General features: G+C 52.1%; 1 protein-coding gene across 1 annotated transcript in view; it reads left to right on the forward strand.

The window, feature by feature from the left end:
* The window catches only part of ALDH4A1 (aldehyde dehydrogenase 4 family, member A1), a 29,812-nt gene extending 16,370 nt beyond the window's left edge, over nucleotides 1–13,442 (forward strand). The window contains exons 6-15 of the mRNA XM_006883687.1: nucleotides 653–802; nucleotides 880–954; nucleotides 2,175–2,362; nucleotides 5,280–5,353; nucleotides 9,005–9,201; nucleotides 9,381–9,428; nucleotides 10,631–10,783; nucleotides 11,504–11,625; nucleotides 12,433–12,551; nucleotides 13,289–13,442. Coding sequence (XP_006883749.1) covers nucleotides 653–802; nucleotides 880–954; nucleotides 2,175–2,362; nucleotides 5,280–5,353; nucleotides 9,005–9,201; nucleotides 9,381–9,428; nucleotides 10,631–10,783; nucleotides 11,504–11,625; nucleotides 12,433–12,551; nucleotides 13,289–13,401 — 1,239 coding nt within the window. The 3' untranslated portion in view covers nucleotides 13,402–13,442. The remainder of the gene's footprint in view (nucleotides 1–652; nucleotides 803–879; nucleotides 955–2,174; nucleotides 2,363–5,279; nucleotides 5,354–9,004; nucleotides 9,202–9,380; nucleotides 9,429–10,630; nucleotides 10,784–11,503; nucleotides 11,626–12,432; nucleotides 12,552–13,288) is intronic.
* Nucleotides 13,443–14,651: the final 1,209 nt, after the last annotated feature.

Consider the following 14,651-nt stretch of genomic DNA (forward strand, 5'->3'; position numbering starts at 1 on the left):
CTGCACCACCCTCACGGTCCCCAGCATGTTCAGGTCCATTATTGTGGCTCTGGTGATGATCTGTCTCCCTGATCTTCTCCCCCTCCCCTTGCTGGCCTTCTGCATCACCCAGCAAGATGCCCATCTTCAGTGATTGGTGCCTCCTGAGGATACAGCCAAAGCAAATGAATGGGATGGTGCTTTGATGTGATTGGTAAGGTTTTCATTAGCTAACTCTTGGAAGTAGATTGCCAAGCCTTTCTTCCAAGTCTGTCTTTTTCTGGAAGCTTCTATGAAGCCTGTCCACCATGGCTGACCTTGCTGGTATTCGAAGGACCACTGGGACAGCTTTCAGCACTACTGTGACACTCAGGCCACCACAGTACAACATACTGACAGGTGGAGGTAGTCTGTGGCAGGTGATCAGTAACGCTGCTTATACCTGTCCAGGCCCTGTGTGTTCTGTACATTAAGTGAAGTGATGCAGCTCTTGAGAGGGGGAGTCTCCTAGGACAGGCCCTGGTCACTAAACGTTGGCTCGCTCCTGTGGCCAGGCACGGAGCCCTCTGTGGATTGAGGGTCAAACATCCGAAGACGACCGGCAGGAGCCATGCACTCCTAACAGTAGCTCTCGTCACTGCACCTTCTGACCACCTTGCTCCTTTCTCCTCAGGGCAAGACCGTGATCCAGGCGGAGATCGATGCCGCTGCTGAGCTCATTGATTTCTTCCGCTTCAATGCCAAGTTCGCCGTGGAGCTGGAGGGCGCGCAGCCCATCAGCGTGCCACCCAGCACCAACAGCGTGGTGTACAGGGGCCTGGAGGTACCAGCAGAGGCAGGGACAGGGGAGGGACTGCTGGATGCTTGGAGCTCTGACCCCACCACCTGCTCCATCTCCAGGGCTTCGTGGCGGCCATCTCTCCCTTCAACTTCACTGCGATTGGCGGGAACCTGGCAGGTGCTCCAGCCCTGATGGTGAGCTTGGGGATGGTGGCAGAATGGTGAGGCCACTGTCAGTGTCACAGTGAGCCCAGTGGGTGTTGGCCTGATTCTTGGAGGGAAGCACGGGTGGGGGCAGCATGGGAATGAGGGCAGGCTTGAATCAGGCTGAATGACCCTGGGCAAGTCCCCAAATTTCTCTGAGACACACCTTCCCCATGTGTAAAGTGGAAATCAGAAGAAAGCTTTTGTTACAAGGTCATGAGGATCAGAAGAGTGTGTGTGACCTGCTGTCACACCAGACCTGGTGGGGTTGGTGAGTAGGGGGGACTGCTGTTAAAGACTGGCAGTTCTAGAAGAGCCTGTCAGTCTGCTTTGTCAAGTTCACAGCCAGGGACACGGTGAAGCAGTTCTTCCTGTCACCATAGGGCCACTCTGAGACAGAATCAACTCAGTAGTGGCAAGTTTTGATTTGGGTGGGAGTTAAATCATCAGCGTAGCTCACATGGACTGCTTACCATGCTCCCAATACTGGCTTTCATTTAATCCTCTCAACAGCTCTGAGAGGTGGGTGCTGTGGCCATGCTTCTGGGTGGGGAAACTGAGTCACAGAGCAGCCGCTCTTTTGTTCAGGTTGCACAGCTAATAGATGATGGGAATTTGGACTTAGTCTGTGAACTCTCTTCCTTTGAGGGTGAAGGTGGCCATTGTTCTTGATGAGCCCCCAATCTGATGGGGGAGACACAGCTCCTGACTGCAGAGGTCCTTGGTGGCACATGGGGTAGTGGGGAGGAGACAGGCTGGAGGGCCCTGGTGCTCGGTGTGTGCAGCTGTATGTGCTGAGGACAGCCTCGTATACCATGTGCAGGCAGACGTGGTGCCCAGGCGTCTGTTGGGCCATGCTGCAGGCAAGTGTAGAAATGCCTGCGAGTGTGCCCGCCCAGCCATTCCAGGCTGTCTGCAGTGACTGAGAAACACCAGAACAGACCAGTCTAAGGGGTATTGCAGGGGCAGCTGGTAGGGGCTTCTAGAGAAAGTGCACCTGGGCCAGAGGGGGAGCACATGCTAAACACCTGGAGAAGGCGGGGCCAGTGGGGAAATCCTCCCCACCTCTGGGGCCTAGTACAGCCTGGTACCTGTGACCTCAGGAACTGCAGGCAGGAAAGGTGGCTCTTTGGAGTGAGTGGGGCCTGTGCTGTGGGTGTTTGGGCTGGTGACCTCTGACCTTGTGTGCTGTCGTCATCCCTCCTGGACAGGGCAACGTGGTCCTGTGGAAGCCCAGTGACACCGCCATGCTGGCCAGCTACACTGTGTACCGTGTCCTCCGGGAGGCAGGTCTGCCCCCCAACATCATCCAGTTTGTACCAGCAGATGGGCCCGTGTTTGGGGACACGATCACCAGTTCAGAGCACCTCTGTGGCATCAACTTCACTGGCAGTGTGCCGTAAGTCCTGGTGGGAGACGGGGAGTGTTACAGACAACCGCCTTGTCACCTGCTAGTCAGGGGGCCAGAGCTGTGCGCTGACAGGTTAGTCGCTTCATTCTCTCTGACCGGACACGAGCCACTTCACTTCTCACCCTCCGTTTCATCCCCTCCAGTGGGTTGTTGATCCCTGCTGGGCAGTAGAAAGAAGCTCTGTAGACTAGAAGTGCAGCCTCCAGAGGCCTGGAAATATTGCAGTTAATGCCTTCTCAACCTTGGAAAGGGGCAGGAGGGAACCTGGGAGAAATTGGAGGAGTAGACTCAGGAAGACTTCTTGGAGGAGGTGACATCTAAACTGAGCATTAGAGGTAGAAGGTGGCTAGATAAAGGGGAATGGATGAATATCCTAGGAAAGGGAATAGCATAATCTTGGGTCTTGAAACAGAAGTGCTTATTGCACCCTGGGGATTGGGAAGCGGCCGCTGTGGTTGGAGAGTGGAATTCTGGAGCTGTAGTCTAGGCGTGTAAACTGTAGCGTGTTGCACTGCTGACCTAAGGCCTTGAGTCAGGCGTTTTAAATCCACCCACGACTCCATAGGAGAAAGACGGACAGTCTTCCCATTAAGATTCACAGCCTTAGACACCGATGGAGGGTTGCTGTGAGAGGGACTCCACACGATGGCAGTGAGTTTGAGTGTGGGAGGTGTGGGTGGGATGTGATTTGAGAAGCAGCAGAGGGAAGGATCATTCACTGATTGACTCGCCAGGTGTTTCCTGGGCTCCTGCTCTATGCTGGGCACTCCTCACAGGCAAAGTCCTTGCTCCTGGGGGACTTGATGTAGTGACTGCAGAAGTTCTTTGTTAGGTGCCATTGTTTCAGTGCCGACTCTTAGCAACCTCATGTGACAGGAAAGAGCTGCCCTGTTGTCACAGGATAATGAGAGTTGTCTGGTCTGTAATCTTTATGGAAGTGTACTGTTCTGCCTTAGAGCGGCTCGATGGTTTCAGACCGCTCACTTTTTGGTGACCAGCTGAACACTTAGCAGCTGTCCTTTTAAGCCTCTTTGCAGAGGCTCTTACAGGTCTGCAGCAGAGTCTGGGCTTTATGCTGAAGGTGGCAGGAGCCACTGAGGCTACAGCAGGAGGAGTGACTTGACCAGATCTTTGTTTTAAACAGAAATTGCATCTGATGGGACTTAAACTGGACCTTCGAAGAAGCAGTGTTTTCTTGGACCCTTTAATGTGCAACCTTATAAAATTAGGACAGTTTCTTTTTTCTTTAATATTTTATAATTTTGTGTGTGTACCGTCAAATCTGATCTGACTGGTACAGGAGGAGATTGTCCCTCCTTCTCCAGGAAAGCATCTGGTGGATTTGAACCTCACACCTCTGGAATTGCAGTACAGCTTCTTGCCACTAGGCCACCAGAGCTCCTTAGGATAGTTTCTTAAATCCAGATATTTTGGCCTGAGAATCTGCTCTGTTTCCCTGTGGCATCATTGGCTGGAGAGAGGCAGGTGGGCTTTAGTTCTCACCGTACCCACCAGTCACTGTGTTTCTGGGTGCCTGGGCACTTCTGAGCCTGTCCAGCCTCCTGCAGGCCCCTGGGTTGGCATCCTGCATCTGATGACCACCCTGTGGTGTGAAGATGCTCAAGTGGCCAGAGCCGCATCCAGCGACTAGTTATTAGGGGTAGGATGGAGTTGGCCTGAGCCCGAGAGGAAGAATGGAGTGAATCGGTTGAGTGAAAGGAGGACATAAGAGGGAGAGGTTATGGGGCCTGCCTGGCTCTGGGGCAAGGTCAAGGTGGTCAGTCAGTGGAAAGCTCAGGCTCCAGCATCGTTCCCTGAGGTGGATGCCAGGAAAAGCAAGCAGGGATGAAGCGGAGTCAGTATGAATTTGAGGTGCCTGGGTAACTGAATGTCCAGGTCTGAAAGGTGGGATCCTTCCAGGTCTCCCTGGGGCACCTCCTCTGCCCACCTTCTTCCACACCCCACTTTGCCGGTGGTGCTGGAAGTGTTAGAAATGCTGAGGAGGGCTGTTTTCCAAAAGGCCCGCTCTGCCAGCCGTGGGCCCCACGGGGTCCCTGCCGATTAGCGAGCGGCACCAGCCTGGCCCCCATTTGCCATGCTCTGATGAGCGGCGGGCTTAAAGGTAGGAAAGTCATAAATTAGTATTAGCTACTGTGTCGCTGGCAGCCCAGTGATTAGCATTTTTATTGTTTTGTGGTACTGAGGTTGGTCACACTTGGAGCCCCGGGAGGAGGTGCAGACCTCCAGGGTGACAGCTCCAGGCGGGGGCTGAGTTCTTTCTCCCAGGTCCCTCCTCAGTTCAGGGGCTTGAGCCCAGTGCTTGGATTGGGGTGGCCTCTCCTGGACCACCCTATTGGGGCCCCACAGTGTGCTGTGCCTATGGGAAGCACTTTTCCCCTTTCAAACTCCCATGTTTTGATACCTGTGCAACATGTGTGTTATGTGTGCATGCATGTTGTTTACGTGAGTATGTTGTATGTGAGGATACAGTAGTAACTTATACCAGTCCTGCCAGGTGGCAGTGGTTTCCTCCAGTTCCCTGGTGAGGAATTTGACGATCAGAGAGGTTAAGTAATGAGAGCGAGTTCACACAGCCGTGAGTATCTGTGTCAGGATCAAACCCTGCATTCTCTCTCCAAAGCCTGGACCTTCTCTCCTGCACCATCTTGCCATGAAGCCGTCCCCTGTCCCACCCCTTACAATTCAGCCTGTTACAGCTGTCACTTCCTACTGCACCTTTCCCCGTCCCTACCTCAGTGATGCCTGCCTACCTCCTGGCAGGTTGCTGTGTTTTTAACCCCCTCTTCTGGCGAACCAGCCCCCACCATCAGCCTGTTCCCCACCCCTAGATACCTTGGCTTTATGAGCTTAACTCCCTGATCTCCATCCTTTCCTCTGGTTTCAGCACTTTCAAGCACTTGTGGAAGCAGGTAGCCCAGAATCTGGACCGATTCCGGACCTTTCCACGCCTGGCTGGAGGTGAGAATCCTGCTGGCCCTTCGCTGTGACACTAGGGTGTGGGGAGCAGTGAGGGCACGGGGTGAATGGGTGGAGCCACAGAGGGAGAGACTCTGGGAACCGAGAACTGGGATCCTTAGCACAGAACCTCTGCTGTCATGGCTCCCAGGGGGTCATACAACCTTAGGGTTCAGGACGTGTGTTTGCTCTTTCATTGCTTGTACATTCATTTAGTCAGCAAATTAGGAAGTCTCCTCCCAGGCACCGTTTTGGACACCGGTGTAGGGTGCACTGAACCAGACACAGTCCCTGTCACCGCGCGCCTAACTCAAATCCAGCTTCAAGGCAGATGATGAACATTGGTAGTGACAGGACTATGAAGAGATAAAGATGGGAAAAGAAGTCAGGCATCCAGAACAGGATGTGCGCATGGCAACTGAGGGTGGTTTGGGTGGCTCTTCAAGGAGGCCGAGCAGTGGAGAACAGCCAACCATGGACAGTCTGGGGGCAGACTCTATGCCAGCACTGTCATCTAGAACGTTCCGGGGTGGGGAAGGTGTTTCTGACCTGCACTGTCCAGTACAATAGCTGCCGGCCCCGTGTGGGTGTCAAGCACTAAAGTGTGGCCAGAGTGACCTAGAAAGTGATGGTTTTTGCTTCATTTACTTGGCATTAATTTAAGTAGCCCCTGTGGCCAGTGGCTGCTGTGTCAGACAGCTCAGGGAGTACTGACTGCTTCGTGCAGATCCAGGCAGGAAGAACCACCAGCTCCCGGCCGTGTAGTTAGTGCTGTTTCCTGGAGGCCCTCCAGCAGGCATGTGGTAGATCTGCCCCATACTGCTGCAAGGCCATCAGTCTCAAGAAGAGCACACTGCCTCACCTCGATCCTCCAGGGCTGTTGGTGAATTTGTTGCAGCTTTTGGTTCACAGCTCAGTGCTTAATCTGCTGTACCACCAGAGCTCCTTGACCCAGGCAGTAGTTGTTGTGTGCTGAACTGACTAACTCACAGCTGACCCTCTAGCAGATTTTCACAGGCAGTAAATTTGCACAGGAGTTTGCCCATCTTGCTCCCACAGAACTGCTGGTGGATTCAAAGCACCTGCTTTTGGGATTGCAGTGCAGCTTCTTACCACTAGGCTACCGTAGCTCCCCAGCAAATCAGGCTGTAAGGGGCAGTGAGTTTGCATTTGGAGAGGCCCCCACTAGGATTTTTACCTTGGGAAATTAATCGATGCTCATTTTTGTCGTGCATAAACCTATTTAGGCAGTAGCGGCAATGCATGTAAGAGTGATCTTAAAACATTTTAGAATCACAATTAACGATAATAATGACAGTGTTAGTTCAGTGGTTAGAGTTCAGGTCTTTAGACTTTTAAGAGGATTTGAGAAGAAGGGTTAACACCACGTAAATCTAGCAAAGTTCCCATGAACCAGTGGTGGAGGACACTCAGAGGAGAACCACCTTGCTTCCATTTCTGCCCCCTCTCTGTGAGCAGAGATTGAGGGTTTATACATTGTCACCTCAGCTCCACACAACAAGGACCATTCTGATCTCAAAGAGTAGTTAGTAATGTTTAGTCTTTTCACTAGGGCTGAGAATAGCCAAATGATGCATCTTCTCCTTAAGGTTAGAGGTTAGGGAGACGACTAATATTTATGTTCCTTTTGACACAGCATATGGGGCCAGAGTGACCTTTGTTTATGTTCTTTATGCATCCGGGAAGTTTCTCAATTATGACTTAAGAATTTCTAGTAACTTTCATTAATGTTAAAGAGCTTCAGAAATGTGGATGTGTGTCTGCATTCATATTGTGAACGACTGTACACACATGTTTTGAAAGCATGATGATTTATATCTTTCAGGATTTGAGAGCATTTTAGAAACACACAGAACAGCTCGGATAGCAAGGGTGGTAGGACTTGGGGCTGAGAGGTTGGCAGGCGTCAAGCCTTGCTAAAATATTTCTAATGTTCCCACAAAGATAGTTTTATGGTCAAGGACATTTGACACATGCTGTGTTATAAAACAAAGCCAGATTGATTCCTGCAGGACTTCTCAGAGCCTTTATTAATGCTCTAGGGTTGTATTCTATCTCCATACCTGCTCAATCTATATGCTGAGCAAATTATCCAAGAGGCTGGACTCTATGAAAAGGAATGCGGCATCAGGATTGGAGGGAGACTCATCAATAACGTGCATTATGCAGATACACAACTTTACTTAAAGTGAGGAGGACTTGAAGCACTTGTTGCAGAAGATCAAAGAATGCAGCCTTCAGTATGAATTGCATCTCAGTATCAAGAAAACAGATTCTTACCACGGGACCAATTGGCAGTGTCATGGTGGATGGAAAGGAGATTGAAACTGTCAAGAGCTTCATCTTGCTTGGATCCACAATTAACACCCTCAGTACAAGCAGTCAGGAAATAAGGAGACATTGCAGTGGGAAAATCTGCAGTTAGGGACCTTCTGAAATTACTGAGTAGTAGTGATGTCAGTTTGAGGACTAAGGTGTGTCTGATTCAGGCCATAGTCTTTCCAATTACTAGCTAGCCATCTGAGACCTGGATAATGAATAAGGATGTCAGGAAAAGAATTGACACCTTTGAGCTGTGATGTTGGAGAAGAGCACTTAACCTCCCATGGACGGCCAAGAGAACAAACATATATGTCTTGGAGATGGTGCAGCCGGTGTGGTCTTTGGAGAAAAGAATGATGAGGTTTCACCTCACATATTATGGACATGTTCCTAGGAGGTACTGTTCCTTGGAGAAGGATATGATGATTGGAAGGGTGGAGGGCCGGTGAAGGAAAGGAAGACCCTCAACCAGATGGATTGACAAGGTGACTGCTGCAATGGGCTCTTGTGTGTCAGGAACTGTGAGGATGGTGCTAGACAGGACTGGGTTCAGATTTTTTGTTTATAGGGTTACTACTATGAGTCATACTTGACTCAGTGGCACTTAACATTAACAACAGTGGGCTCTGCACATTAGGAACATTAGCTGATGTGCAGAATTTTTTAAAAAATGGAGCCACAAAACTATTTCTTTGGAGACTCCAAGGGCCAGGTGTTTGTGGGGTGCACTGTGGGAAGTGCCCAATGCAGAGCCCTTACTTTCTGGACAGCAAGACTGAAGACTAAGGGGGAAGGGCTTGCTCCTGGTCACACAGCACACTGACATTCGAGCTGGGGCTCCTTCAGAGCTTTTGTCCCACGGGTGAGGTGGAGCCTGGAGGGTGACTGGGCTCCCTTCTTGGACTGGTTGGTGTGAGCTTTCATGGTGGTGTTGGGGAAAGCCTTTTCAACCCTTAGCCTCTAATGCACCCTGAGCTGACTTCAAGGTGGAAAACGGTCCTTCACAGAGATGTCCTTGTTTACTTCTCAGAGTCTCCTTCCCTCCTCTTCCCTGAGGCTCTGAGAAAGCCCGTGCTTACTCCTAGCCAGGCAACCTTGGGCCTGCGATAAAATTTCTCTGCCTCAGTTTGCTCATCTTTAAGATGGGGCTAATGGTGAGAGGTGGTCGAGAGTCTCCCATGGGACACAGCCCACGTCTGCTCTGTGCTTGGTACTGACCCTAGGCTGCATGGACAGGAGTAGACAATGTGGGGGATCTATACTGGTCAGTGGAGCGAGCTCCCCCCTTATTCCCACCTCTTGTCCCCACAGAGTGCGGTGGGAAGAACTTCCACTTCGTCCACTGCTCAGCTGACGTGGACAGCGTGGTGAGCGGGACCCTGCGCTCAGCCTTCGAGTATGGGGGCCAGAAGTGTTCTGCCTGCTCCCGCCTCTACGTGCCCAGCTCACTGTGGCCGCAGATCAAAGGGCGGCTGCTGGAGGAGCACGGCAGGATCAAAGTGGGCGACGTGAGTGTCCCTGCTGAGGCCCAGCAGGGGGCTGATGGGATTGGACAGCTCAGCGATGAGAGCTGGTCCCCTGGAGAGAGTGGCCTGTGCGGGCGGGGCTGGGGGTGCAGGGAGGGGCCTTTGTCTCCAGCCTGCAGTGGTGACTCACTCTTCTCTTCTGGTGTCTCCCTTGCCTCCAGCCTGCAGAGGATTTCGGAACCTTCTTTTCTGCAGTAATTGATGCCAAGGTACAGGGCAGGGAGCAGGGCATTCCTAGGGGTCTGAGGCCTGGACTAGCAGGAGAAGGAGCAAGAGATGGGGAGCCCTGGACCAGGGACAGCCCAGCTCCTCCGTTGTGAACAGAGCAGCTCTGCAGACACACACAGAGAGCTTTGAGCAGAATCATCCATGATCAGAGAAGCACTTACCTCCCCCACACTGGAAGGTTCAGCTCAAGATGCCCCTCTTAAACATGTAGTACACACATACACACATGCTGGCATTTGCATGTGCAAATAGGTACACACATCTGCATGCATGAAGCTAGTACATTTGCATATTTGGCTACACATTCATGTGTATACATGTAGGACTTCCCCATAATCACAATCACATCCATAGGCAGAAAAACACACGTTTACCTATATGCATAAGCATAGACACATATATGTACATAAACATAGAAACATATATGTGCATGTAACCGTAGAAATGTGCAGTACACATGCATATCCTTGTACATACACAGCCATGTGCATTTGTAGGTCCACGCACATAGGCACGCACATTGCCCATTTCAACAAAGACCCATGGTCATACATATGTATAAATATGTTTCTAAAAATAATTTCTATGGTGGTAAATGTATTATGTATGTAATAAAATAGACTTAAACATGAAACTGTAAAGAAAATATGTATAATGTCATAACCCCTGAGTGGTGCACACAGTTCAGCACTTGACTACTAGACCTAAGATTGGTGGTTTGAATCCAGGGCTTCTCAGAAGACAGGGCTGTCGGACTGCTTCCATGAGGTCTGAGCCTTGAAAACCCCTTGGGGCAAGTCTTCTCTGCACCCATGGGGTCGCCACAAGTCAGAATCAACGAGAACAAGATACTTTTTAAATTGTAAATGCTTGTTCTCATGTGATTATTTAAAATGTGTCAATAGCCAGGTTAGACATTCTGGTAATGCTGTTTGAGAACATAATTCTTCTTTGAAAATCTAATTGAATAGGATATACCCATAGGTCTACTGCACGCATCCTACTCACATGTCCTTAACTCTGCCATAGCTCAGGCAGACCTGGCCTTTGTCTTCACTTGGTCACCCCTGGCCACCCTGTTTCAGAAGTCAGGCCCTTCATGGACAATGGTTTCGGGAGATTGTTGGGTCTGCTGACACGGCCTTCTGGTCATCCTGACCCTTCCCCCTCTCTCTCCACCTAGTCCTTTGGCCGTATCAAGAAGTGGCTGGAGCACGCTCGCTCCTCGCCCAGCCTCACCATCCTGGCAGGGGGCAAGTGTGATGACTCGGTGGGTTACTTTGTGGAACCCTGCATCGTCGAGAGCAAGGACCCGCAGGATGCCATCATGAAGGAGGTGAGGGGGTGGACGAGGGTGGGGCTGGATGGAACTTGGTGGGCTGGAGCCAGAGAACAGTCTCATGTGATTACGACACAGACAGGTGCTGTCAGGTGGTGGTGTCCCCAGTGGATAGATGATGGGAATGGGGTTCCAAAAAAAGCAATGTCTCAGACCTGTGAGAGCTGGGCAAGTATAGAGCTCAGGCCTCCAGGTCCAGGGCTTTGTCCCTGACGCTGGATCCCAGCTGGGCCACAGCCACCGTGATGCCTGCCGTGGTGATGCCCTCTGTGGACTGACCGTGGCTGGGCACTGGCAGGAGATGTGTCAGTCCTATTCTGTAGATGAGAAGCTAAGGCAGAGAAGTTAAGGGACTTGGCCCAGGTGGAGACAATTGCTGCAGGAAGTCTTTCCTCATGGACACTCTGAGAGGGCCTCCCACACCAGCTGCTGCCGGAAGCCTCATTTCTGAGGGGCTGGACCCTTGGCTCTTTCCTGTGGGCTTGTTCGCTGGGAGGGTCCAGAAATTTCCTTGGCTCTTTCACCAGGTTGGGGCAGGGAGAGCAGATTCGTGTCCTTGTAAGGACACCGGGAGGAAGTAACAGCTGGCCCTTCTTGCAGGGGCTGAGGTATGGACTGAGGTCAGCAAACTAGGGAAACAGAGGAGTGAGTGGGAAAACTGGAAGAGCTTGGGCCCTGGTCCAGGTGCGGGGCCTGATGCTGGGATTTCCCTCCCAGGAGATCTTCGGACCTGTGCTGACCGTGTATGTCTACCCAGATGACAAGTACAAGGAGACACTGCGGCTGGTCGACAGCACCACCAGCTATGGCCTCACGGGGGCAGTGTTCGCCAAGGATAAGTGAGTGGCCCAGTCTGCTGCTGTCCATCTGTTCTAATTCTGCTGTTCCTGTCCCAGCCCACCCCTGGGACCCCACACTGGGACTGTCCCAGCTTTGCTCCAATGGACTTGTTCTCAGTAATAATGCTGCCTTCCTGCTTGACCTGTCCATTGTTCCTCAACTTCAATCCTGATAGGCAGGTAGGTACCTCCTGACCAGGTGCCTAGAGGCAGTCAGCTCTTGTTAAAATCCAGCTTCTGGGGCCCTTCTGCTGCCCCTGAATCGGAATCTTTGGGGCAGACATGGGAATCAGTGCTTTAGTCCAGGTGCCTGGTCTCTGACGGGTCTGCTGAGCAAGGTGATGGCTTCACGTACACAGGGGAAACCAAAGTTCCAGGTCATTGCTGGGTTTGTAGAGGCGAGATTTAAACCCTAGGATGCTGAATCTGGCCATTGTCAACTGAGGGGGGAAAGGTTGGGGGTCTGGGATATTTCACAGCTCTTGAGAGGCAGGAAAATTGGACCTTGTGAATCATTCCTTGGGAACGGTTCTGACCCTCTTGTCCTCTTCCAGACCCATCTTGTATTTTGTAAGTTGTCCCATTCTACCCGGAAGCAGCCTATGAGTGGATGTGCTTACCTCTTTCTCAGAGGAGGAACCTGCATCCTGAGATGCTAAATGGTCGGCCCAGGGACCACTGGCCTTTGGCCAATAACTCTCATCCCAGGGTCAGCCTAGTGTGGGCTGTGGCAAGGTGTCAGGAGCTGGGAGGAGAGGGGGCTACTGGCTGCCTGACTACCCACAAATTGCCGCCCTGTCACTGTAGGAACATTGTCCACGAGGCCACAAAGGTGTTGAGGAATGCTGCCGGCAACTTCTACATCAACGACAAGTCCACCGGCTCGGTGGTGGGCCAGCAGCCCTTCGGGGGTTCCCGAGCCTCTGGTGAGTGGGCCTCCCTTCCTAGAAAAGAGTCTAGTTCCTCGCAGGAGACCTTGGGTCAGTCCTCTGCTGGGTATTCACTTTCCTAATAGCATCGTTTCAGGGACATTAACCCCCTGCTCGGCCCTTTGCTCGTGTTAACGCCTTCAGTCCTCTCAACAGCCTTGTGAGCTGACGGGCTGTTACTGTTTTCCTACCCATTTTACAAGGAAGTAAAGCAGGGCACCCGGAGGGCAGATGACTTGTTCAGGGTCACACTGCTGGGGCGTGGTGACTGGGAGGGTTTGGTTCCAGCACCCACACTTCTTACCATTATGCTCAAGATCACTGATGACAACTCTGTTTTGCAAATGGGGAAACAGGTTCAGGGTTACTTAACGAGTGCTCACAGCTGCTTAGTGGTGGGACTGGGGCTGTAACACAGGTGTCCTGACTCCCTGACCAGTGCTCCCCTGCCTCCCAGCCAAGGGCGTGTGGAGCCCATCAGGAGTGTTGGTGACATGCCTGCCATCGGTTCCTGTCTCAGCCGACAGGCTGTATGCCCTTGGCACACCTGTGCTCAGTACCCTGGTTGCCGTGAACACATAGTTCAAGCTGTGATACTTTCTCACCTCAGCAGGCTCAGGGCACATTCATCTCTGCCCTGCCCTGCGTCTCCTGGATGTCCTCCCATCATCTCCTTCCTGCCCCTTCCTGTCTGCCCAGAACCATTGAATTTGAGAGAACTGTCTTTTCACCAGGCACCAATGACAAGCCTGGTGGCCCACACTACATCCTGCGCTGGACGTCGCCCCAGGTTATCAAGGAGACGCACCAGCCCCTGGGAGATTGGCGCTACTCCTACATGCAGTGAGCCCGCTCCTCCTGCTGCCCGCCTGTGTGTCCGTCCAGATGACTAACTTCTGACTGCACTGGTCCCCCAGCCCTTCTACCCGGCTCTTCCAGGGATGACCCACTTCACAGTACTGAGGTCACATATCTTGTGCTCCACTGGCCTGTGGTCTGCCCCCCACCCCCACCTCTGACTCACTGCTTGAGGGCAGGGGCTTGACTTGAGTTTGAATCATGCTGCAGAGAAACAGGACTGCCACCACTGACCCTGAAGTTCATTCTAGACATTCTTTCTAGTAGGGAAGACCTTTGTGTCTGGCCTTCTGTATGATTTTTCTCCCCTGTACTAAGGCCCAAGAGCCTGGCAATGGAAGAGGGGCAGTTCCTGCGATCCCTTGGGGAAAAGGAGGAAGCTCTGGGGCAAACCACTTGACCTTGGCTCTGCTGCTTCCCTGAGGCTGCCTGGTCTCCACGGCTGGGGGTGGCCCACAGAGCTAGTGAATGCTGCTGCCTGATGCAGGGGACACCTGCTGGACTGTCCCCTGAGTCTGAGGTGCCTACACCAGTCCTGGCCAGCAGATACCTCTACCCAGCCATACACCTTAGATGCCCATGTGCCTTTTGCCCGGATTCCTCTGTCCACCTGTGGCCCCCCTGACTCCAAGGGGCCACTGAGGCCCACTCCGCAGTGAGGGTCTGGTGATCCTTCCTGTTTGGGCTGTGATTTTGGGAAACCTTGTGGAGGTCTGCATCCTGTGCTTGCTCTCTTCGCTCCTCTGGCCCTGACCCTAGAAACGGTCCCACTCAGCCTGTGTTGGTGGAACTTTCCTCCAGGGCTGGGTCCCCACTGGGCTGCGGGAGACACAGCACTACCCTCCTTTCTCCCAGCTAGCCCTGGCCTTACGTTCAAAATCATTGTCCTTTCTTGGCAAATAAACCCTCTGAGTGCTCTGGTCTCTGAGGCCACTGGCAAATTGCCCTCTAGGTTAGATTCCAGGTGACCAGGGATCTCTTAAGAGGTGCCTTTTTTTTTTTTTTTAACTAAGTGACAATTGAGAGTACTTTTAGTGCTGGGGAGGAGCACTGATGGCACAGTGTTTAAGCGCTCAGCTCCGGACCGAAAGGTCAAATCCACTAGCTCCCCCTAGGGAGAAAGAAGTGCCAGCCTGTTCTTGGAAAGAACGGAATCCTTAGAAACCCTGGGAGTCAGAGCGGACTCCATGCCAGTGGGTTTTAAAGTGCAAGACCTTCAAAGAACCTCCTTAAAGAACA

This window comes from Elephantulus edwardii, unplaced genomic scaffold (genome assembly GCF_000299155.1).
Source record: "Elephantulus edwardii isolate Elephantulus edwardi_28Jun2011 unplaced genomic scaffold, EleEdw1.0 scaffold00028, whole genome shotgun sequence".
Classification (NCBI taxonomy): Eukaryota; Metazoa; Chordata; class Mammalia; order Macroscelidea; family Macroscelididae; genus Elephantulus; species Elephantulus edwardii.